General features: G+C 38.4%; 4 protein-coding genes across 4 annotated transcripts in view; 2 read left to right on the plus strand and 2 right to left on the minus strand.

Annotated features, from left to right (window-relative positions):
• Positions 1–6121: 6121 nt before the first annotated feature.
• LOC104805284 lies at positions 6122–7940 on the minus strand. The gene is made up of 3 exons (XM_010529799.1): positions 7735–7940; positions 7008–7635; positions 6122–6571 (listed from the first exon to the last, which is right to left on the minus strand). Exons 1-2 carry the CDS (start codon positions 7877–7879, stop codon positions 7193–7195), a joined length of 588 nt encoding a protein of 195 aa, XP_010528101.1. The 5' UTR covers positions 7880–7940; the 3' UTR covers positions 6122–6571; positions 7008–7192.
• Positions 7941–13227: 5287 nt separating this feature from the next.
• Positions 13228–15827, plus strand: LOC104805285 (inorganic phosphate transporter 2-1, chloroplastic-like). The gene is given in 3 exon segments (XM_010529800.2): positions 13228–14012; positions 14446–14637; positions 14806–15827. Coding segments are annotated over 3 exon segments (1782 nt in total). The 5' UTR covers positions 13228–13250; the 3' UTR covers positions 15634–15827.
• A 323-nt stretch (positions 15828–16150) lies between these two features.
• Positions 16151–21411, plus strand: LOC104805955 (putative 60S ribosomal protein L27a-1). The gene is given in 3 exon segments (XM_010530675.1): positions 16151–16230; positions 21137–21213; positions 21292–21411. Coding segments are annotated over 2 exon segments (192 nt in total). The 5' UTR covers positions 16151–16230; positions 21137–21141.
• A 491-nt stretch (positions 21412–21902) lies between these two features.
• LOC104805287 (protein DETOXIFICATION 29-like) overlaps positions 21903–25356 on the minus strand; it is a 3598-nt gene continuing 144 nt past the window's right edge. Inside the window, exons 2-9 of the mRNA XM_010529801.1 lie at positions 25061–25354; positions 24272–24813; positions 23823–23909; positions 23229–23285; positions 22594–22832; positions 22376–22494; positions 22220–22306; positions 21903–22102 (exon numbers count right to left, since the gene is read on the minus strand). Coding sequence (XP_010528103.1) covers positions 22031–22102; positions 22220–22306; positions 22376–22494; positions 22594–22832; positions 23229–23285; positions 23823–23909; positions 24272–24813; positions 25061–25354 — 1497 coding nt within the window. The 3' untranslated portion in view covers positions 21903–22030. The remainder of the gene's footprint in view (positions 22103–22219; positions 22307–22375; positions 22495–22593; positions 22833–23228; positions 23286–23822; positions 23910–24271; positions 24814–25060; positions 25355–25356) is intronic.

The following is a 25356-nucleotide window of genomic DNA, read 5'->3' on the forward strand; positions in this document are numbered from 1 at the left end:
TTTTTTTTTTAATTTGAGTTTGTTTTGGGATTGGAAGACAATTATGTATAAATAAATCCATACACATTGATATATTATTTCGAAATAATTATATTTAAATTAACTTCTTAACAAGAGACAAATCTTCGCACTTTTATTTAAATATAATCAGTTTAAAAAAAATCTTTAATATTTCTTTTTCTGTGACCAAATTCTTTACATTTATTTTCCGCTCCAAATACTTGTTCTCTCTTCTTTCCAATATTTTTATCTAATTGTTTTTAAATAAAATTGAAAGCTTTGCAATTATGGATTCAATTCAACGTTACCCCGAATATATCTTGGCTAGATTTTGAGAATGATCGCATAATGAAAATGTTAGGATACCCACATACTTATTGGTGAAAAAGATTGAAAATAATATATTTCATTCAAAAAATAAATAAAGTTTGAATACAAGATTGGACCATATATTAATAGATTAATGTGTATGTGTATTTCACTCACATAATATGAAAAAAATATCTGTCTTAAAAAAACCAAAAAGAAAAAATCGTCTCTAATGTTTTATATATATATATACACACACACACCCAAATGTTTTTGACTGACTTTAATGTTAGGGATAATCGCATTTTAATACCTGAACTTTTACAAAACTCCCAAATAAATACCTGAACTATAAAATTCTCATATAAATACCTGAACTTTTCAAAAGTTCCATATAAATACCCAGACTTTTAAAAAATTTCCAAATTACACCAAAATCTATTAACGTCGTTTAGCTTGTAACGGAATCCGTCTAACATTGATGAGTCATCATTTGAAATCCTAACAAGCATCCACGTCATAAGCCACATAGGATGAACCGGTTAATTGACTAATAATTGAATATCTAACCGGTTTGATAAAAAATCTCAAAAAGCCTAAAATCCCTAAATCCCAATACGAAACACTCTCTCCCCAAATCACAGAACAATAGAAACCCTAAATTACAAAAACTCTCTCGGTCTGAAGATCGTTCTCTTGTTCGGTCTCGGTGTGAACGTCGTCGGTCACTGTCTCTACTCTCCCCTTGGACTCCCCTCTCACTGGCGAATCGACACTCTCCTCTCGTCAGTCCCTCTGTGAAGGTAAGTATCGAGATTATGGTCTATCGCTCTCGGTGTCTCACCTATTTTCTGTTTGGTCAACTGTAGGGTTTGATTTCACCTCGTCTGTGGTCGATCCCTCTGGATATATGTTTGGTGCTAGGTTGAGGGTCTATTTTAGGGTAACGAGCTCGGTTCTGGGTATAGGTTCAGTGTTGGTTTTAGTGTCTTTGATCGGTCTCTCACCTCCTCTCTATTTGATCGATTCTAGGGATCGATTTCATCTCTCTCTTGTCGATCCCTCTGGATATATGTTTGGTGCTAGGTTGAGGGTCTATTTTAGGGTAACGAGCTCGGTTTTGGGTATAGGTTCAGTGTTGGTTTTAGTGTCTTTGATCGGTCTCTCACCTCCTCTCTATTTGATCGATTCTAGGGATCGATTTCATCTCTCTCTTGTCGATCCCTCTGGATATATGTTTGGTGCTAGGTTGAGGGTCTATTTTAGGGTAACGAGCTCGGTTTTGGGTATAGGTTCAGTGTTGGTTTTAGTGTCTTTGATCGGTCTCTCACCTCCTCTCTATTTGATCGATTCTAGGGATCGATTTCATCTCTCTCTTGTCGATCCCTTTGGATATATGTTTGGTTCTAGGTGTAGGGCCGATTTTAGGGTAACGAGCTCGGTTGTGTTCATAGGTCCAGTTCTGGTTTTAGTGTCGTTTATGGGTTATTCATAAGTTTTTGAAATCTCTGCAGGGATACATTGTTGGTGTGAAAAATGACAAAAATAATCAGGGTGAATTTTCACCTTGGAGGAATTTTTACAAGTGTGGATGGACAACTCATCTACATGGGGGGATTTAAGGTTAAAGGAGTCAAGTTCGATCCAGATAAGTTATCATGGTTTGTCTTTGAGAAGTTTGTGCATTCCCGTAAGATATCATCTCCCATTTCTGTGATATTGTATAAGTTGCCGCATGAGAGTATGCAAGAATTGAGGGTAGTTAAGGAAGACGTGGATTGGGAGATTTGTGATATGTGTAAATTAGCTGAGGAAGGGAAGGAGATAGATGTATATGTAGATCATGAGATATCAGAACCAAATGTGATACCATGTCTTCCTGAAAGTGAAGAGGTTAGGGCAGAAACTGGTTTGAATGAAGAGGTTTTAGAAGATGAGGTTCAGAATGAAGAGGTTTTAGAAGATGAGGTTCAGAATGAAGAAGTTTTAGAAGAAGAGATTAGGGAAGAAGAGGTACTAGAAGAAGAGATTAGGGAAGAAGAGGCTCAAAATGAAGAAGTTAGAGAAGAAGTGGGTAGGGAAGAAGAGTTTCTGAATGAAGATGGTAGGGAAGAAACTGGTGTAGAAGAAGATCAGATTCAGAATGATCGGAACGAAGATATTTTAGAAGAAGAGGTTCCTAATGATGATGTAGAGGAAAATGATTTTCTTAGACCTGCTGAATACGTGAGCGATGAGGATAATGCATATAAAGACGATTTTTATCCTCGGACACCGCAAAATACAGCAGATGAGTGGGAGTCTTTTGAGAGACCTAATTTAGGCGGTCTGAAAACAAGAAAATCGGTTGAAGGAGATGATCATCTAAGCTTTGGTAAGACATTCAACAATGCTGTATCACTCCTTTTCCCCCAGATGTAATGGACGATATAGAAGTTATTCGGCAAAGGTCAGTCTATTGTATGTCGATACCAAGTGGACATGGAAGATATGAAGTATTACAGTTCGGCATAAGTTATAGCGTGGACCTTGGAGGGAAGACCTGTGCATGCAGACGATGGGATTTAACCGGATTACCATGTGAGCACGCACTGTGTGTGCTCAATGCAAGAAAAGATGACCTTACAAGGTATCTGTATGAACATATATTTTTTTATGTTCCTTTCTTTATATATGATGTAATCCTTTTTCTTGGTAAAATTTCTTTTAGGTATACTTCTGGATACTTTTTGACATCCAAATGGAAACAAACTTATGAGAAAAATCTGTTGCCTGTTAATGGAGAACCATTGTGGCGTAAGTTGGGAAGAGATCCTATCGGTGTACCTGAAAAGAGGCCGATGCCTGGGCGACCGAGCAAGCATAACCGAAAAAAAGATCCTCACGAGTCTCCTACAAAGAAAGGTCATATGACTCGGCATGGTCGAATAATGACATGTAGTCGGTGTAAACAGTCTGGGCATAATACAAGCACATGTATAAATGACCCGGTGCAGATTAATGTACCAAAACGGGGCCGAGGAAGACCAAAAAAATTAGAGGTATGTCTTACATATAATTTTGTCATCTCAGTCAAATGCTGATAAATTTGTTTCTCTGTCTAAATAGGTTGGTGGACCATCAAGGCAACCTGGATCATCAAAAAGACCCAGAACAACGACAAATGTTTCTGTCGATTCGGTCCAATCGAGTCAAAATTCAGTCCAAGCTGGTCCATCGAGTCTAGTTAATCCTCCGAGACCTGGCCGGATTCATCATCCTAGACGAAGACAGAACCATCCCCCGCCCCAAATGACTCAATCGAGCCAGAGTAATCGTCCTCCTGCCCAATCCAGCCAGAGTAATCCTCCTCATGCCCAATCCAGCCAGAGTAATCCTCTGACTTCACGAAGTCTCCGTTATCGATCCACTCGACCTCTTGGAGTACCGCGTAATCGAAGTACATCTTCCATGATATTTGTTACTCCATATACCGGTAGAGTATTTCAGGTTCCAAGGTCCGCTCCTCCATCAAACTCGTGAAACAATTGAACTCGGGATCTGCGATTAGGACTTTATATTTTGATTAGGGATTCTGAAGTGTCTAAGATATTTTGTTTCGGAATTCTGTATCAGCTATGACTTTGTGTTTTTTGCAAATCTGAACCTTAGTATATGTATGCATTTTGGTTTATCTTCAGATTAACTAATTTTATATCTTACTGATTTCTATATTTTTTCTTTATAATTTAGGATTCCAATAACAAAAATTAACACAAATCAACAACGAAACATTTTTCTTAGATTCATTATATTAATACAAACAACAACATACAAACATTAGTCTTCATGACAAATCCAAACACATAAACCATCTTCACTCTTTTAATAACCCATAATAGTACAACCCAACCGAAATAAAAACCACCATTCCTATGAGCATTTTTTGGCAAATTGCTTTGAATTCTTGAACCTCAGCTTCAATCCTCTTAAGTCTAGCTTCGATCATGTCAATTCGAACTTTCATTTTCTCATTTTGAACTTCTATCTTGTCATTTCGAAATTCGATCTTCTCATTTTGAACTTCGATCTTCTCATTCCGAACTTCGATCTTCTCATTTCGAACTTTGATCTCCTCTTTCAATGATTGCAGTTCTTCGATAATGGCTTCATCGACCCATTTCCATACGTGTGAATAATTTCCCTGAAACGTATAATTGTAATTCATTTACGATTCTTACTGAAATGCATACAAAAATGTGAAACTAACCTCTTGTGATTCGCAACAGAAGAATAATCTTCCTGGGTTTTTGGAAGTTTTCGATATCAATTTTATAATCTGGCGTCCACATTCACATTGTTGTGGTAATCCTTTTTGTTTGGATGATCTAGAACTGCAACACACTTGTGAATCGGTCGAACTCATGAATCTGAAAATCCTAAACCAGAAACATTAAACCTCAATCAACATAATCCAACAACAAACAACAGCTCAACATAAATCAAATCTAAGAAAAATAAACCGTAACAGTCAAATAACAATATGAATCTGAATCTAAGAAACATAAACCCTAACTTTTTGAAAATGGACTTCAACTAAATCCGAAACCATACACACTTACCTAGACAAACCGACGAGGTAGGATGGAAGCTAGATTGGCGGCGAAGAAAAGAAGCCGACACGACGAGGAGAACAACGCAGATGACGAACAGAGAGAGGAGAAAGGGAGATGACGAACAGAGAGAGGAAAAGGGGAGATGACGAAGGGAGATGAAAATATGAGAGGATAAATCGTGCTGGGGATGAAAAATACACATTTTAGGGTTTTTTAATTTTTTAACCAAACCGGATTGGTTTTTTATCAAACCGCTCCGATTAATTAAACCGGTTACTCCGACATGGCTAAACACGTGGATGCTGAGTAGGATTTTAGAACGTTGAATCATCAGTTTTTAAAATGAACAGTGACACGTTAAACGCCGTCAACGAATCCGGTGTAATTTGGAAATTTTTTCAAAAGTTTGGGTATTTATGTGGAACTTTTGAAAAGTTCAGGTATTTATATGGGAATTTTATAGTTCAGGTATTTATTTGGGAGTTTTGTAAAAGTTCAGGTATTAAAATGCGATTATCCCTTAATGTTATGAGATGGACCTCAACGTTAGTTATGGTATTGGTAGACCCACTAAAAGAGGCGCGTGTGATTTACTCACGATCACTGCGCGTGGGCTATCGATGCTCTGAGGCTTGGGCTTTATAACTCCTCATTGGATGATTAATAATTTATTTGCAAGACTATGAGATCAAGCCTATGGGCTAATTTTATGGCCCATTGGCAATATATACACAGAACACGTGGGTGTATATTAGCATACGTATGTATGATGTATTTCTTTTTTGCCATTCATACATACATATTTAATTACTCAATATACAGAACTATCATTTGACGTCAATGTGGAAAATTGGAGTTGTCGTCAAATGTGGAAAATCATGTATTTGTTGTACACTGTGTTTCATAATTTGAAGTTTAACATTCCCTATATACAATTCAGATGCTGTAATTGAGCTATTTGATATAAAACATAGTAGACAAACACATACATACCAATTTCAACTATACACAGACCAAACATATGCACTACGCAGACATGCCGACATGGATTAACGGAAACATCCCAATCTAATAGTTTAAATTTTATTTAACAAAATTGGATTCATCATAAATCCATGTATCTTAGTGAATCTTTTTATGAACACCCATTTTACAATCTCTCTCTAAAATTTGAAAACTTATTGAATATTTTTTTAATGAAAATCCTTTTTGTAATCTCTCTCTAAAATTTCACAATTTTTAATAAGAAAAATTCGACCAGAAAACAATTATGATATCATTTGTTGTTGTTCTTTTTTTTTTTTGTGGTTTTGTTTCCACAATAATTTGTCAATATCGTGCTTATCTTCGCCGGCTGCAACTGGGGACCCCATGGGTCCATGGGAATCTTCTTCCTATACCTTCTCCCGTCTTCATCTCTCAATCCTCAAAGTCTCGGCCTAATCATAATTTATAAATTGTATATCTTGTTTTGTCTTCTCCCTCAATCTCTCCTCCATAGCTTTTTTTTTGGTTAAAATCTCCTCCATAGCTTTATATCCAATATACGATGATTTCATTTCCAGCTATACGTATACTTATCTACGAACAGATACATACACATACCGAGACTTGATCCGATTTGCCCTGCCTGATGAATAAAGAAGGAAAAAATCCACCGAGAATATCTGCAAATGGTAGAATATTAATGAATGTTAGTATCCAGAAAAAAAAAACATGTGTAAGACTAATACCCACATCACGATTGACAGCAAAAAATACACGTCATAAACCATAAACAAAAATGCAGGAAAACCATTAACAAGAAAAAAAACAGCCAAAACAGATATTTAAGAGAAAAAAAAAAGAATAATATGCTGACGCCGTGACGGACAAAGGAAAAAGACACGGAGATCAGAGATTGCAACGTATAATGCGATGAATGCAGATAAGGCGTGATGACACGTGCATCCAGCTACAAGGGTTCGACGCCACGTGGCTGTGACGCATGTAAAAAAACACGACCGCTGACGGAAAACCTAACGGCACTGGTAACGGACAAAAAATTCCGAAAAAAGAGAAAAAAATTAAACGAATATTTTTTTTAAAAAAATGAACACTCACCAACACAAAGAAAAGCTTGGACGAGTTCATTAATGGCGACGCAATGAAAACACGATCGTACACCATCACAGTTTGCATCTATATTCGGATCTTTTACATGATTCGATTGTACGAAATTACTTTAGTTTTTTTTTATATTTCGAAACCGGTTGCTTCTCCACGTGATTTGATCTGATCGGGATCGGTTATTGCCAGTGATTGCCGTTGTGGACGAGATAGATAAGGCTAGGTTTACGGTGAACATAGCAACCGTAGTATGGATTCCTCGCCGCAACTCTAGGCGGCGACGGCGGGAGCGGTGGCTTCGCCGACGATCTAGGACTCGTCGACGACGATGAGGATGAGGACGACGATGACGAGGACGACGGCTCGGATGTAGAGGCCGGAGCCGGAGGAAGAGAAACGTTTAATTTTCTGGTAGCGCATCTTGGCGGATAGAGAAATGCTCTGATCTTCAACGGCGACAAACTCGCCGGCGCCGCCGCGGTAACGCGGTCGTACTCCTCCACCAAATTCGCGAGATCTTCGTCGGAGGTGACAGATATGAGTGCGTCGAGATCCTCATTCGGAAGCTGACACCGTAAAATAACGGGAGATCCGCACATCTCAGCCATCCTCGCCGTCAGCTCTGTTACACGCGCCAGACGCGCGGCATTAGTTTCTCTATTCCCGATTCAAAATTCAAAAATCCAAACAAGAACAAGGCAAAAACGAAGCGCGTACTCACCGGAAAACGAGACGGAACGGTTAACAGCGAGGACGCGAGTGTGACCGCCGTGATAACGGAGCTTGCCGTCGGGGTGACGTGGGAGAATCTTGCCGCCGTAGCTACAGAGAAATTTGACCGTCGCAGTCTTGGGAGAAACAACCATAGCTTAGTAAGAGAGAGAAAATTAGAGATTGGTAGGAGATTTGGCTCTGCAAAGCAAGGTAGCAAGCTCGGTTTACAGCTTATTTATAGTGGCTCGATGGAGGAGGAGAATGGAAGGGGGGGAGGGGCAAGATGGTAAATTCGCTGGGTCCAGCATCACGTCAGCCATATCTACATGTTTATATATATGAAAAAAAATGAAAAATAAAAGGATAAAGGATTTGACATGGATGTGATTTGGATATTATTTTTTAATGAAGGATTAGTCATTGGAATGGGTTAAATCATATTTTTTAAATTGATCAAAAGTTTTTCGTTTGATTTTTAATATTTTACATTTTATTTTTATATTCTTTTACAAATCCATAATATACATTTAGAATAGTGAAATGTCGAGACTCTTTATCTATCAGTCATTTATAAATAATTTGGGGAGATTAATAGTGGAATAAAGTATAAACACAATCAAAGGAAAAAGGAAACAAAGTGGTGACGCATGGATGAATGTTGATAAGAACTGGTTGTGAATATTCCGATGAAATAGGGCCAACTCCAAGGCCGAAGATGGTCCATGCGATGCAAACAAATTTCCCTATCTCCATATACTTTTATATTTTGTATGCCCACTCGCTCACGTAATCGTAACCCATTCAAAATATTTTATATTATATAAAAATTTAACTAAGCTATATACTATCATTTCATAACCATCGATCACTATAATTTCTTATTTTATGAATAAAAACAAGATCATATATCTCCGATATTATTAAAATTAATTAATTCTAGTCATTTAAATCAATTTATATAGATATAATGGACATTATTGTTATATTTATGTGTTTGAGGAGATAATACTAAACTATTACGTTTTTCGATCAATTCAATGTAAATAATTAAAAATATTAGATTAAAAATATCATTTTATGAATTATTTGTACATTCTCCTTTCAAGATTTCCAAAGCTTTTTAGTTTTTTTTAAAAGTTATAAACCCGACGGTGCATGTGTAGTTCATAAATGCATAAGATGAAATGGATATAATTTATATATCTTTAAAATAATCACCATATTATCAAGAAGTCTCTTGGTTAAATTGAACGTTAAGAATAAGGTATCTTCAATATGTATATATATTGGTACGGTCCCCTTTTATATTGTAAATATTTCAGTGTGTTGATTAAGATAACGCAGAGATGGAACCACGATAACGAATCAATATTTTATAATGGGTGCATTATCCGGTGATCGTCGTCATGGTTTATACATGAAAGGACAAAATTACATATGATGTGTGCTTATAAGAAAATTAATGACGAGGATGTATAATGATTATCCTTAATGCAGGTAGGTATATGTATGTATGGCTGCCCCACAAAATTTGGGCCCTATCCATATTATAATTTTTTATCAATAAAATAATATTAATTTATATAATTAAAAATAATATTAAAATAAAAATTTTAAAATTCAAATATTTTATTTTTTAGGAAAAAATTTTAAAAATAGTAGAAATATTCTTAATTTAACAAATATACAAATATATTGAACTAATATAAAAATATTAAATAACCCAGTTATTTTTTTTGTTTTTAAACAAAATCTTTTAATAAATAATAACAGTGAATTAATGGTAACAAAGTAGTCCGATTCATCACTACTAATAATTATATATTATCATTAACATTTTTTTTAATTATTTTAAAAAGGGGCCATAAAATTTTGAAACTTTGTTCCGTTGCACCTCTTTATGTATGAATGCGTCCATGCATGTATGACTGCGTCTCCAATAATTTTGGATGGTCCTACGTGCTCTGTAAACAAGGGTCATGCATGTCCATACCTAAGCAGCATCATCAACCATGCAATGCATGCCCATACCCATTCTTCTGTCTCTAATTACACACGCGAATTGGGAAACATCCGACTTCGATTTCATATACATGACAGAGCCATGTCTATGGCCATTACGGTGAGAAAATAACATATAATATTTAATAATTCGATATGTGAACTGGAAAATATTTATTTCTATAAGTATAATTCATTCTATTATTTTAAATTTAGCATTAATTTGTTAGATAGTAAACACAAGTATTTTGGAAGTGTATCGTTGAAGCGGGCAACAATGATTTTCATAATAAATGTTTCCGAAGACAATTATATGGCGGTCCAAAAAAGGGTCAATTCACAAGAATATGCTCTAGAATCATACATACATACATACATACATATATACGTATATACATACATACATACTTGCATACATACATATATGAATAATTTATTTGGACGAACGAAACATTCCAAATTCAGAACCCTACAAAATACATTACGCATTGGTGTAAATGCATAAACAATAACAAGATCAAGAAGTCTTAAGTCTATCAACTTCCATTCATTTTACCACTAAAATAAAATTCATAAAAATAGTAATACGTATCTCAATATATTAAATTATCAGTTATAATTGTAGAACACAACTTTATTATTATTATTATTATTATTATTATTATTATTATTATTATTATTATTATTATTATTATTATTATTATTATTATTTAGGGAAATATAATATGGGGTGCGTACGTACATCCACTTTGGTCGTTCCTTATCCTCTTCGATGAGAGAAGCAATGCATTTAGCTTGTCTGCCTCACAAATATAAATGGCAATTTCTCTGTATCATACGTCTCCTTTTTGGTCCCTTTTGCAAATTGGCGCAAAAGATAAACTCAGGAAAAATAAAAATAAAAATGAATTATTATTGCCCTTATGATATTATGTGTTTAATTTTTTTCCCCATATTTATTTAAATTGTATACCATACGTATTTTAGTAGACATACGTTGCACACGTTTTTAGTTATATACGGAAAAAAATATTGTTGGAATAAATAACATGTGCGTATTCCACCAATTAAGAAATCTATGGTTTTATTTCTATTAAGAACTATACTATATAATTTAATTCATTCGATAATAATAATAATAATAATAATAATAATAATAATAATAATAATAATAATAATAATAATAATAATAATAATAATAATAATAATAATAATAATAATAATAATTGATGGTTTCCATGGTTTGATTTGTTCAAACTTAGACGTCCACATTCTAAAACATCATATTATATATAAAAAAAACTCACAATTATATATTTACAAATTCGTTTTTTTTTGTTTTGGTATAAATGGTTTTTTCTATATATTTTTAAAAAATTAATACGTGGAAAATAAGGTTTTTTGTGAATCCACAGGAAAAATCAAGTTATGATGTCAATATTAGGAATATTGAATGTGTTGATAATCATATGAAATGTACTCATATGGATGATGGTCATCTTGTGATGTTGAATGGGCCCAGTGGGCCCACAAGTGATTGGGATAATGATAAGAGGCCTTTTGCAAATTGGATCAAATGGGGTGCGCACACTGACATAGATATGTATGCACAGATCACGAGCCCATGTGTCACGGTGACACGTGGACGGCTAAGATTCGTTTTGTTTAAAATCAAAATTTGATATATGTATTTGGTTAGATAAATGTGATTCCTTTGGATTGTTTTATTTATTTTCCAAGTTACTGGTGTTTACTTATTATATATAATCTAAAGACATTTGGTTATTGAAAAACATTATCCAAATCATTTATTTATTTTTTGATTGTGGGTTACAATTACTGGATCTTATACTGAATGATATGAAAACACGTGTTCCAAAGGAATTATGGTGATTATATCTAATTCGAATTTTATTAATTAAAAAAATGAAATAAAAAGGAAAAAGTATTGTACTTGGGCTTTGGCGTGCAAATTTCAGATCCGTAAATATTCATTTTATTGTAATACAGCCCAATATTTATATTTTTATTCATCGTAGCCCATTAGTTTTCACGTGTTTCAGTTGTTTTCTATTTTTGCACGGCCCAACACAAGAAGGAACTCTAATTATATCAAATCAATTTGATATGTTATTAAACGAAATTAACTGAATCCAATAAAACCAAAACTGAATATAAAAAATGAGTTTTTTTGTATAAAATAATGATCTGTTTTCAATGAAAATCCAATCTAAATATAATTTGAATCGAATCCATTTTTTTTTAATTTTAAATATAGGTTCTATAAAACATCCAAATTAAAAACCAAAATTTATAATCTTAATTTCTCCCGTTTTATATCATCATCTTATGCGAAGGAGAAAAAACATGCAAAATGTAAAATGTATATATGTATATATATGCCATGCAAAATGTATATTTATATATTTTAAGATTAAATATCAACATTTTGGTAGGGATAAACAATGTGAAAAAACATGTAAAGCAAAAGAAAGACCAACGCCTAAAACATGATGAATGAAATCCAACAGAACTCCAGTTTGGTTACTAAATATCATTAATTGTGGTCACTTCAACCGTGCATGATGGCTGCACCAAAACTATTTTCCGAGATATTTTGATGATGATGTAATAATTATCAATTTTGCTAACTATATATATATATATATAATTTGTTTTATATCTATGCGACTCAAAATTATTGATTATGTGATTTCATTTTGCATGAATCATAAAATAAAATATCTGTCATGATAGATTATAACAAAAATTAAAATTCATTTTAATGTGAATTCTCTAGATGTGATCGAAGGATTTTGGGCCAAAAATTAAAATTAAGACACCTAACCAACCAACCTCTCACTCGTCACCTACCTAGCTTGCAAACCGCATGACTCAATTGTTATTTTCCCCACGTTCCCTTGACTTATATTTCTAATTTCCTTTTCCATCTTTTTATATAATGTTGATATTCTCAATTTTTTCACAAATACAAAAAAATGTTGGGAATTATAGAATTCTTTATAACTCAATTGGAGAGAATATACGCAACAAAATCAATTCAAATGTATAATTTTATTAAAAAAATATAAGTAAACATAGGAATTATTTTACATTTGTGCATCTAATTCTCATTCCTTTTTTTTCCCTTTGGTTACAAGTTGACAGTTGCGAGGATGAGAGAGAGAGAGAGAGAGAGAGAGAGAGAGAGAGAGAGAGAGAGATTTGTAAAGAAGAGACAAGAACCACACATTCTCTTCACTCCAAACGCAAACACAAAAGAAGCAGCCAAATTCCATTCTCTCACCTCGACCTCTCATTCACCACCATTGTTCAACCCTCTCCCCCACTCCTAAAATCCCATAGAACAAGAAAAAATACATGATCAAAATCACTATGCATCATCATCATCATCACCATGACCATGGGCCATGACCCTTCTTCCCCTCCTCTCTAGATTAACTTCTCTCTCCTCTGTTTTGCTGTTTTCAAGCACAGATAGATCCTTGTTTTCTCTCAGACATGACTCTTCCTTACAACTTCTCTTCTGTCAGAAACCACTCGATTCTTCTCCGGACCTCTCATCATCTCTACATTCCCAGAACTCAAGGTTCCTTCTTTCTCAAGGGATCTGCTCCTCTCTTCAAGAAACACTGTCTCCTCTTCTTCAATGATCATCCTTTGTCCAGAAACCCTTACAATCCCCTGAAACTCGCCAACCCTTTTGCTAGCATCTCCTCTTTCGCAGATTCTGGTGGAGATGAACAACACCATGATGAACAAATCCACATTCAGGAACCTCATCAGTCGACAAAACCCACCACAGAAGGAGAGCAACTCTCAGATGCAAAGAAGGACGACTTGCCCGGAATGGCTCAAGCCTTCAACATCTCATCCAACACTGCGTGGGCAATCTCCACACTCATCGCCTTCTCGGCTCTATGCTTCCCACTGTTCATGAAGTCACTGGGCCAAGGACTTGCCCTGAAGACGAAGGTTCTCTCTTATGCGACTCTGCTCTTTGGATTCTACATGGCGTGGAACATCGGGGCCAATGACGTGGCCAATGCCATGGGGACATCTGTCGGGTCCGGAGCCCTGACGCTCCGGCAGGCGGTGGTGACGGCCGCCATTCTGGAATTCTCGGGGGCGTTGTTGATGGGGACCCACGTGACGAGCACAATGCAGAAGGGGATTCTTGTGGCAAATGTGTTCCAGGGGAAAGACTCCTTGCTCTTCGCCGGCCTTCTCTCTTCCTTGGCTGCAGCTGGAACCTGGTTGCAGGTCAGTGTTTTTGAGTATAACTTCTATGGAAGATGAGTAATCATCATTTCAACATGATATGATCATAATTTCAGATTACAAAATAGCACACAATTGCCGGTCGATTGTGAAAGTTTGAATTTATGTATATTGTGTTTATGAATTCTGTTCAGATGAATTCAGAAAGTGTTTTGCTTCAACCTTTGATTACACTTTTCAATCACGAAACTATAGGAGATCATATATGGAATGGTTGTCTCACTGGAACATTTGGAAGGATGAAACAGGGACTACACAAAAGGGCCTTGTCCTAAACCATGATGATGAACTAGAAACTATCCAACATAGTGTCACTGACTTTCTTCAAAGGCAAAACCAATTGAACTACACTCTTGTGTGGATAAGAATCTTTGGCATTGTAGAAAAGTACCTGTGGTAATGGTGGAAATGACAGGTAGCATCATACTACGGGTGGCCGGTTTCGACGACTCACTGTATAGTGGGATCGATGGTAGGATTTGGGCTGATGTACGGAGGTGCAGGTGCCGTCTTTTGGAGTTCACTCGCAAAGGTCGCTTCTTCTTGGGTCATCTCCCCCGTCATGGGAGCCCTCGTCTCATTTCTCGTCTACAAAGGCATCCGCAGAGTACGTTAAACCATATCTGTATCTCTCATACCCAATTAAAAGAAAAATCAGAGCATCCACAACAATGTATTGACAGGATGGAAATCTTCTGATATCTTGTATTGATCGCTTTGAAGTGGGAGCTAAGAGTAAAGTCTGATACTTTCTGCCCTGTTTTTGTGCTCAAAGTTTGTATAGAGCGCGCCAAACCCAACTGTCGACGCTGCCCCTGCCGCACCCATTGCAGTGTTCGTGGGCGTCACCGGCATTTCTTTTGCGGCATTACCTCTAAGCAACGTATTCCCCATCGCTCTGTCTCAGGCCTTAGCAGCCGGAGCCGCCGGTGCCATTCTCGTGGACAGGATCATCCGGAAACAGCTCGGACACCTCCTCGCCACGTCCTCCTCCTCACCGGAATCATCCCCGGCACCGTCGTCACCCAAAGGCCTCGGATTTCTCTCCGACTTCGCCGGACCCACAGGCACTCAGCTCGAGATCGTATACGGAGTCTTCGGCTATATGCAAGTCCTCTCCGCCTGCTTCATGTCCTTCGCACATGGCGGCAACGACGTCTCCAACGCTATCGGACCCTTAGCCGCCGCTCTGAGCATCCTGCACGGCGGAGCAGCCGCCGGAGGCGGCGAGATCATAATCCCCATCGACGTCCTCGCCTGGGGAGGCTTCGGAATCGTCGCCGGACTCACGATGTGGGGATACAGAGTCATCGCAACGATCGGGAAGAAGATCACAGAGCTAACACCGACTCGTGGGTTCGCGGCGGAGTTCGCGGCCGCGTCGGTGGTGCTCTTCGCGTCGAAGCTAGGGCTCCCGATCTCGGCAACGCACACGCTCGTCGGAGCAGTGATGGGTGTAGGGTTCGCGAGAGGGCTCAACAGCGTGAGAGCAGAGACGGTGAGAGAGATCGTCGCTTCGTGGGCCGTCACCATTCCCGTCGGAGCCACTCTCGCCGTTCTCTACACGTGGGTCTTCACCAAGCTCTTGTCTTTCCTGTTGTGAGTTTTGGTTCTGTCTCTATTCCAATCTGATACGACGAACAAGGTTCTGGTGTTTATGTGTGGGTCTTGATTCGGATCTAAAACCCTATACCGTCTGGAGATTTTTGTATTGTTCGCTGTGTTTTCCATCTTCGATTGAAGTAATTTTTCACCCATCGGTGATGATGAATGAAGCAAGCAAGGTAGCTTTCTTAACCTTCGGTTTCCCACTTTCATGTCGTCCGAGTAGTGCGTATCGAGAATGGATGACGTTCCAACCATGGAAGCCGTCGTGTTGTTCGTTTCCCAAACTTAAAAACGGTACGTGTTTAAGGATATTGTACAACGACGTCGCATTCTGAGACGCGCGGCTTGAACAGATTTCGTACACCTTTGCATTTTTTGGACGAATTTACCCTTTCCGTTAGGCCATTCGTCGGATTTAACCGGAGGTTATTTTCGTAAATGAAAAATTACCGGCTAAGGGAATAAATCTTGCGAGATTCTCCATCGTCTTTCTCCTTCATCTCCTCCTCCCCGGCGACGAGGACAGCGAGGGTAACGGCGGTAACTGAAAGGAGCCTCCTTTATTCAAATTCATTGTATATATAAAAAAAAGGTGTAAAAATTGATGCTTTATTTATAATCTCGAGCTTATTCACGCTTGTGATTTGTGAAGAGTATATAAATAACTATATAAGAAGTATACGGGGGAATGCATCACCACCGCATCCTCTTCGACAAGTATCTGTTGAATAATAATCTTGATTCAAGGCATCCATAGTCAAGAGTTGGTTTTTCAATGTGTCTTAATTAGTCTAGAAGTTTGAGGAAATTGAGGGTTGAATGCATGTATGCACGTATGAAGTTTGTGCCTTTTGTTAGTATAAATATGGGTGTGTAGGATGTGTCCAAAACACAAGGAAAAACACATGAAGGAAAAGTGTTGTAAGAGAGAAAAGTCGTATGGATATATATGAAAGAGTTTATGAGTGTTACTTGTGAATTCGGGAAGTATCACTGAGCGTGGTCCATTTTATATAGTTCTTTTAAGAGCTAACAAAGTGGTATCAGAGCGGTGGTTCGTAATGGCCAGCTCGAGTATATCTTTCCCGATTCCAAAGCTCACGAAGGAGAATTATGAGAGGTGGAGTATCCAAATGAAGGCGTTTCTTGGAGGCCAGGACATGTGGGATGCAATCGAAGAGGAGTATCATGAACCGGAGGATTTGGCTACGGCGACTTCCGACGAAAAGAAAGCGGCAAAGGAGGCAAAGGTGAAAGACCAAAGAGCCTTGTCTTTCATCCAACTCAGCATGGATGATTTGATATTTGAGAAGATTGCACACGCCACATCGTCAAAGATGGCTTGGGATACTTTGGCAAACTCTTTCAAAGGTATCGATAAGGTGAAGAAGGCGAGACTTCAATCTCTTCGTGGTGAGTTTGAAGCATTGCAAACGAAGGAATCTGAAGAAGTATTTGATTATATTTCTCGAGTGATTGCGGTTACTAACCAACTTGAGAGTAATGGTGAAAAGATGAAAGCTAGTAGAATTGTGGAGAAGATACTTCGGTCTCTCACTCCGAAGTTTGATCACATCGTGGTTGCGATCGAGGAGTCGAATGTCATCGATGACATGACGGTGGACGAGCTCTCTGGAAAGCTACAAGTCCATGCAGAAAAATTTAAGAAGAGGAACAAAGAACCTATGGAGCACGTACTCCAAGCGAAGGTGAATCTCAGTGAAAAGACATTTGATGATCAGAATCAAAGCGGTCGCGGTCGCGGTCGTGGTCGTGGACGCGGTCGTGGTCGTGGTCGTGGCAGAGGACGCGGTCGAAGCCGTGGACGAGAAGGTGATGGAGATTTGTGGCACCAAAATTATTCTGACCGAGGAGGACGATCTGGCAGAGGGCGTGGTAACTCTCATAGGTTCAACAAAGGTGATGTTGAATGTTACAATTGTCACAAATATGGACACTATGCCTATGAGTGTTATGCAGGCCAAAATGAGAGAAAGGAGCAAGTTAACTATGCTGAGAAAAATAATGTGGTAGAAGACACGGTGTTGCTTGCACGAAATAGCTCGGACGGAGAAGCACAACAAACTTGGTATCTTGATACCGGTGCGAGCAACCATATGTGTGGTTCTCGTCATATGTTTGTGGAGATTGACGAGTCAGTGACAGGGTCTATTTCTTTCGGAGATCTGTCGAAAATCTCCGTCAAAGGAAAAGGCAAGATCTTGATCAAGTTAAAGAATGGAGGCCATCAGTACATCTCAAATGTGTACTATGTGCCAGGTATGAAAGCTAATATTCTCAGTATTGGTCAGTTACTTGAGAAAGGTTATAACATTTCATCCAGGGATCAGAGTATCTATCTTAGAGATGGCAACGGAAAACTTCTGTCCTGTGTTCCGATGGATGAAAATCGAATGTTTCCAATAAACATTCAAACGGATGTGGGAAAATGCTTGAAGGCATGTTTTGAAGAGGAGTCTTGGTTGTGGCATCTAAGGCTCGGGCACCTTAACTTTGGTGGCTTGAGGTTGCTGTCAACAAAGAGGATGGTGAATGGTTTACCACCCATTGATCAGCCAAACCAAGTGTGTGAAGGTTGCTTGGTGGGAAAGCAACATCGACAAAGTTTTCCAAAGGAGTCATTGACAAGAGCAAAGGAACTCCTTGAGTTGATACACACCGATGTGTGTGGCCCTCTTGATCCGCTATCTTTCGGGAATAACAGGTACTTCTTGTTGTTCATCGATGATTATAGTAGAAAGACATGGGTTTATTTTTTGAAGGAGAAGTCAGAGGTGTTTTCGGCATTCAAGAGGTTTAAGGCCCTTGTTGAAAGACAGAGTGGCTATGAAATTAAATCGTTGAGATCAGATCGAGGTGGTGAGTTTACATCAAAGGAGTTCAAGATGTTTTGTGATGAGAATGGTATTCGAAGGCCGCTTACCGTTCCATATTCACCACAACAGAATGGTGTTGCAGAGAGAAGGAACAAGACTATTTTGAATATGGTCCGAAGTATGTTGAAGAGTAAGAATTTACCGAAAGAGTTTTGGGCTGAAGCCGTTGACTGTGCGGTTTATTTGTTAAACCGATGTCCAACGAAGAGTGTGTGGAATGCAACACCTCAAGAAGCATGGAGTGGATACAAACCAAATGTATCTCATCTAAAAGTTTTTGGTAGTCTTGCATATGTTCATGTTCCAGAACAACAAAGGAAGAAACTTGATGATCGGAGTTCGAAATACATCTTTGTGGGGTACAGTCAACACTCAAAAGGTTACAAGTTGTATGATCCCATCCAGAAGAAACTCAAGATTAGCCGAGATGTAGTGGTGGATGAGAAAGGTGCATGGGATTGGAATTCAAAAGATAAAGAGAAACTTACTTTTTATCCTTTTGTGATTAGGAATGCTCAAGAAGGGGAGTTTGAGCAGGAGGTCTCGATATCAACTCCACAATCGGGTTTTGAAGTCGGGTCCAGTTCAGGGACATCTGCATCAGCGGAAGATGGCCTTGACGCTGTTGGACCAAGAGGAACGAGGAGTTTGCAAGAGATTTATGATCTTAATCAAAATCAGACCTTGTTCTGTCTCTTTGCAGATACAGAACCAATCAACTTTGTTGAAGCATCAAATGATGAAAAATGGAGAAAGGCCATGGATGATGAAATCACGGCTATAAAGAAAAATGAGACGTGGGAGTTGACTACTTTGCCGAGAGGACATAAACCCATTGGTGTGAAGTGGGTATTCAAGATCAAGAGAAACTCGAAAGGAGAGGTTGAAAGGTACAAGGCCAGACTCGTGGTCAAAGGTTACAAGCAACGGGCAGGTATTGATTATGACGAAGTATTTGCTCCGGTTGCACGTCTTGAAACCATACGGTTGCTTATCTCACTTGCAGCTAGAAAGCAGTGGAAATTATACCAAATGGACGTGAAGTCAGCATTCTTGAATGGAGTTCTTGAAGAAGAAGTTTACATCGAACAACCTGATGGATACGTTGTTCAAGGTCAGGAGGATCGTGTTCTAAAGTTGAAAAAAGCTCTATATGGTTTGAAGCAGGCACCAAGGGCTTGGAATAGTCGGATTGATCAGTATTTTCGAAAGAACGGGTTCATAAAATGCCCCCATGAGTATGCTATGTATGTGAAGGTACACAAAGGTGATGTTTTGATTGCATGTCTTTATGTGGATGATTTGGTTTTCACAGGAAGTGATCCTCAGATGTTTGAAGTATTTAAGAAGGCGATGACAAAAGAGTTTGAGATGACAGACATCAGGTTGATGGCATACTATCTTGGTATTGAAGTGCATCAACGAGGTGATGGTGTTTTTATCTCACAAGAGCAATACTCGAAACAAGTTTTGAAAATGTTCAACATGATGGAGTGTAATCCGATAAGCACTCCCATGGAAGTTGGAGAGAAATTGTCTAAGTATTGTGAAGGAGATGCTGTCGATCCCACTATGTTCAAGAGTTTGGTTGGAAGCTTGAGGTACTTGACATGTACGAGACCAGATATTTTGTTTGCGGTTGGCATTGTTAGCCGACATATGGAGCAACCGACATCTTATCATTTGAAAGTGGCTAAGAGGATTCTTCGGTATGTTAAGGGAACTCTTAGTATGGGCATGTTTTATCCATCATCCGGAGAAGGCGATTTGAGAGGTTTTAGTGATAGTGATTGGACAGGAGATCCTGACGACAGGAAAAGTACATCTGGGTTTGTTTTCTACTATGGTTCGACGGCATTCACATGGTTATCGAAGAAACAACCGATTGTGACTTTATCGACTTGTGAGGCTGAGTATGTTGCTGCGGCATCTTGCGTTTGTCATTCGATATGGCTCAGGAGATTGTTAGAGGAACTTCAGTTTGGAGAAAGTGACCCTACGGAAATTTATGTTGATAACAAATCAGCAATCGCTTTGGCAAAGAATCCGGTGTATCACGATCGAAGTAAGCACATCGATACTTGGTTTCATTTTATTCGTGAGTGCATTGCGAAGAAAGAAGTTCAAGTGAAGCATGTGAAGACTGAAGATCAAGTTGCGGACATCTTTACGAAGTCGTTGAAGAAGGAGGTTTTTGAGAAGCTGCGTTACAAGCTTGGATTGAGAGAATCAAGCTTAGGAGGGAATGTTGAATAATAATCTTGATTCAAGGCATCCATAGTCAAGAGTTGGTTTTTCAATGTGTCTTAATTAGTCTAGAAGTTTGAGAGAATTATTGGGTGAGGAAATTGAGGGTTGAATGCATGTATGCACGTATGAAGTTTGTGCCTTTTGTTAGTATAAATATGGGTGTGTAGGATGTGTCCAAAACACAAGGAAAAACACATGAAGGAAAAGTGTTGTAAGAGAGAAAAGTCGTATGGATATATATGAAAGAGTTTATGAGTGTTACTTGTGAATTCGGGAAGTATCACTGAGCGTGGTCCATTTTATATAGTTCTTTTAAGAGCTAACAGTATCACCCTGGTTACTTTGGGAAAGTCGGAATGAGGTACTTCCACAAGCTGAGGAACAAGTTCCACTGCCCAATCGTCAACCTCGACAAGCTCTGGTCCATGGTTCCTGAGGAAGTGAAGGAGAAGGCGAGCAAGGACAATGTCCCCATGATCGATGTCACCCAGTTCGGGTACTTCAAGGTTTTGGGTAAGGGTATGTTGCCGGAGAACTAACCTGTCGTCGTTAAGGCAAAGCTCGTATCGAAGATCGCGGAGAAGAAGATTAAGGAAGCCGGAGGCGCCGTCGTTCTTACAGCTTAGATGTGAGGTTTTTTTTTCGTGGTCTGATTTTGGGTTTTTTGTTGTTTAGATCTTAAATTTTTGAATTCGAACAGCGTTATCTTGTTTTTGGTGGTGATAAATCCAAAGAGAGCCTTCTTGCTTTGGGTCTGTATGGTAATTGTATCAATCCATGTGTGAAAGATTTAAAAAATGATGGAAATTTCTGAGTTCATCCCTTTTACCAATCTAAAATATTTTCTAAAGGTTTAAAATTTCTTTAGAAAATAAACATTTTTTTTTATATAAAATCAGGGTGATAAACTTTTGGGGGTGTTCATGTTTCCATACATGAGCAATGTTGTATCACGCTATAGTTTTAAGTCTTAAATCCCGGCTAGAGTTTCAAGTCTGAAACGTAATTTCAATCACGTCATGTTTACATGGTTTGTTTCTGGTTTTGAGATTAGACCGGATATCGGTATATAACAACCGGTTATCCAAAAAAAAATTGTTAAAAGAAGTGTCACCTGTAAGTCTGAGAAACGAAATCAATTGAAATTTCGAAAGAAAACCTCACAAGCAAAAGACCAACATTACAAAACCATAAAACGAAATTTCCGGATTCGGCAGAGATATAATATAAAACTCCCTACAAATTCTAGTTCAAGAGGTGCTCCCTTGAATCCGATTGCCCTCCCCATTTTCTAATCCTGTCCTCAGCCATTAGAGCCTGCAAATATATACACACACACACACACACGTACATACATATATATTCAGTAGATGTAACCATTGAAATGAGTAGACTAGAGAGCATCGTATGATATGATGAAAGAATGCGACTAACCTCTTTGTCCCAGTTGGTCTTACAGATCATCCATGTTATTACAATCGATTGAATAACAGTTCCCATCAACATTCCGCTCCAGATTCCCTGCCCGAATGTGCATAATCAACACGGATTCGGATCGTTAAAGTTATAGATTTGATTCGTTATATATACCATGACACCGAGTTGGAGTTTGTAACCCAAGATCAGTCCCAAGGGGACTCCGAACAAGTAGTAGCATGCAATGTTCACGTATGCCACCACTGCTTGCCATCCTGCTCCCACAGCCACGCCTACACATAATACAATACACCCACTCACCATTTTATTATTACATGTAGATTCCTTGCATTCAGATATATGAACATGTATATATGTATGTATGTATGTACCGGATAAGACGGGTTGGACGTTGTTGATGACGATGCTAAGGGCAAGCATTGGCGTTAGATCTCTGACGACGACTCGTACGTCTTCGTCCTCGGTGAAAAGGACCGGATATTGCTGCCGGAAGAGCAGGAGTACGGCCGATATCAGGATTCCGACCATAGTGGACGAGATCACTGCCACTACTAGCGAGAATTTCGCTGTTCTTGGATGGTTGGCTCCTAGCTCGTTTGACACCCTCACACTGCACCATCATCATCATCTATTGGTGATTTTCCATGTATTTTGAAAAAATGTTTTACCAAACCAAATTAATCCGAATTGATATAATTATATCGATCTGAAATTAAACAACATATAACTATTATCGAATCGAATTTGATATAAAAATTGAATTGATATAAAATTTTCAAATTATAACGAATCAAATCAAATATAAAAATAACAAAGATTTAAAATTTATAGACTGATTTTTTATTAAAAAATAAAAACCAAATTATATCAAACTCGAAACGAAACCGACATAAACAAAAACAATGACTAATGATTATGATTTTTTAAAAGTTGAATTAAAAAAATAATCAAACTAAACAGACGGCCATAAGATTAAAAAAAAAAAAGGTAGAGAAAAATAGTTGACCTGACGGCTGCGTTGGTGCCAATAGCCACCATGGCGGCCCATCCCAAGATGTTCATGCTTCATTTTCCAAGAGACAACAGCCGACGATTTAGACCAACAACAGAATAACCTTTTTTTTTTCCTCAATCGAAAATTCCTAATTAAAAAATTCCGACTTTTAATTGATTTCATTACAATAATTATTTTTCTTTTTTGCATATCGTCCGCCTACGTGAAATCCATGAAACATGTTGTGTAAGAAGAGAGATTCATAACCACGTGACGTAAAATAAAAACTATATAACTAGTGGTTCAATTGGTATAAAACTACATTTTTTTATTATTAATATAATGAATTGACTACTATCTACTGCCCCAATTTGCATATATGGGCATGATCATATACAATTCATTTACTTGACTACTTGGCACGACGGCCGTATTATATTATGTAATAATTAAACACAAGACTAGATTCGTTCAAAGAGGCAGGCCTACTCATATACAATATTAATATCATTTTACCTTACGGAATTGTCCATTTTGTTTATTATTTTATTTTCTGATATTTTTTTGTTGTTTTCTATGGGAAGATTGAGATTGTATTATTTTTACCATATGGATAATGCGGCAACGGAGACCTCAGCATTCTTCAGATATCCAGCGAATAATACGAGTGCCATGAAATACCATACCTCCAAACTACGCAAATAAAATAAATTTTAAAAATGAAATATGCGTGTGTATATATATATATATCAAAGCACTAAAAAAAACAATCAATATATAACAAATATGGAAGAGTGAATACTCGAGCTTTAATTTAGAGAGGTTCATAATGTAAATAGAGGATAAAATGTGAACATTTCCGCTGTTCCAACTACCCCAAATTAAGGAAATGATTGCATCAAATTTACTTATTTACGGTCCATATATTGTGGTAAGAGATAGATTTAACGATGAGGGGACTAACCGGAGATTAGATTAAACTCATTAAAAACCAATTAATCATAATTAGTGAAACTGAAGCTAATCGTGAAATGCGTAATCAGAGGGAGACTGACCAGAGCATGACGGCAGAAGCAAGAGACAACCTAACAAAGCTCCAAAGGTTGTGGAACGCTTCCCAAGAGAATCCCGACCAGGCCTCACCGCACGTGCCACCGAGTATGTAAACGATCTGAATCACCACGATGAACCACCACGACGCGTTCAGCATCACAGCCAGTCCCTCCAGTCCCCACCGGAGATTCACCACCGCGACCCAGCTTAGGAGCGCGTGCAGCACAAGCGCCGCCGCGGAGATAACCGCCATGACCATGATCTTGCTCTGAGCTTGCAAGAACTTCGCCGTCGGGAAGTTCAAGGCGTAGGCGAAGAGCTGAGGGATCATGTAGATGGAGAATAGCCCCGCCGCCTTGGAGATGCTCTGCGTTTGTCCGATGAACGCGAGAAGCGGCGTTGCGAATATATAGAGGAGGCTGAGGAGTAGAGCGGTTACGATTAGGATCACCCACGAACGCTGCAGATAAACTCCGAGCATCGATAGCTTCCCCGCTCCAAACGCTTGCCCACATAGCGTTTCCAACGCGCTTCCCATTCCCAGCTGTTCATAAACGCAAACGCGAAAATCATGTATCACGCGTTCATATTCATTGAGATGAAAAAAATAATATATGCGGTGAATTTCCGGATTATCAAAAAATAGATTTCATCGACTGGCTAAAATATGCGAATCTGTGTTCTAATCGGGCAAAAGGGTTGAAGGATTTCCATTTTCCGACCATTATAATTCGTAAAGTTCGAGTCTTTAATCTGAGAAAAATTAAGGAGAGGAGAGAGAAGAGATGAACCATGATGCCGAAGGAGAAGCCGGCGATGACGGAGTTTTCAACGGAGACGGCGGCGAGGGAGAGGGTGCTGATGTGTCCGGCGAAGACCTGAGTTATGGCGCCGAGTGAGTACTGACTCAGCGACGTGAAGATTGCGGGCCCCGCAAGGTACCACAGCTTCTTCGACTCCACGTTGAACTCTCTCACGAAGTCCCCGACGCCGGAGATCGGGGGTATGTCGGCATCTCCGATCGTTAACGCGGCGGATGACGTCAGAGACACGGCGGAGCCTCTGCTCCGCTCCGCCGCCGGTAGGA

Source organism: Tarenaya hassleriana, unplaced genomic scaffold (assembly GCF_000463585.1).
Source record: "Tarenaya hassleriana unplaced genomic scaffold, ASM46358v1 Cleome11, whole genome shotgun sequence".
In the NCBI taxonomy this organism is placed as follows: Eukaryota; Viridiplantae; Streptophyta; class Magnoliopsida; order Brassicales; family Cleomaceae; genus Tarenaya; species Tarenaya hassleriana.

What these genes read in the sequence shown, in the direction of transcription:
- LOC104805284 (XM_010529799.1), bottom strand. Translation starts at nt 7,879, where the DNA reads ATGGTTGTTTCTCCCAAGACTGCGACGGTCAAATTTCTCTGTAGCTAC. An exon ending in CCGTTCCGTCTCGTTTTCCG is followed by an intron (nt 7,636 to 7,734) that starts GTGAGTACGCGC and finishes CGCGTGTAACAG; the next exon opens with AGCTGACGGCGAGGATGGCT.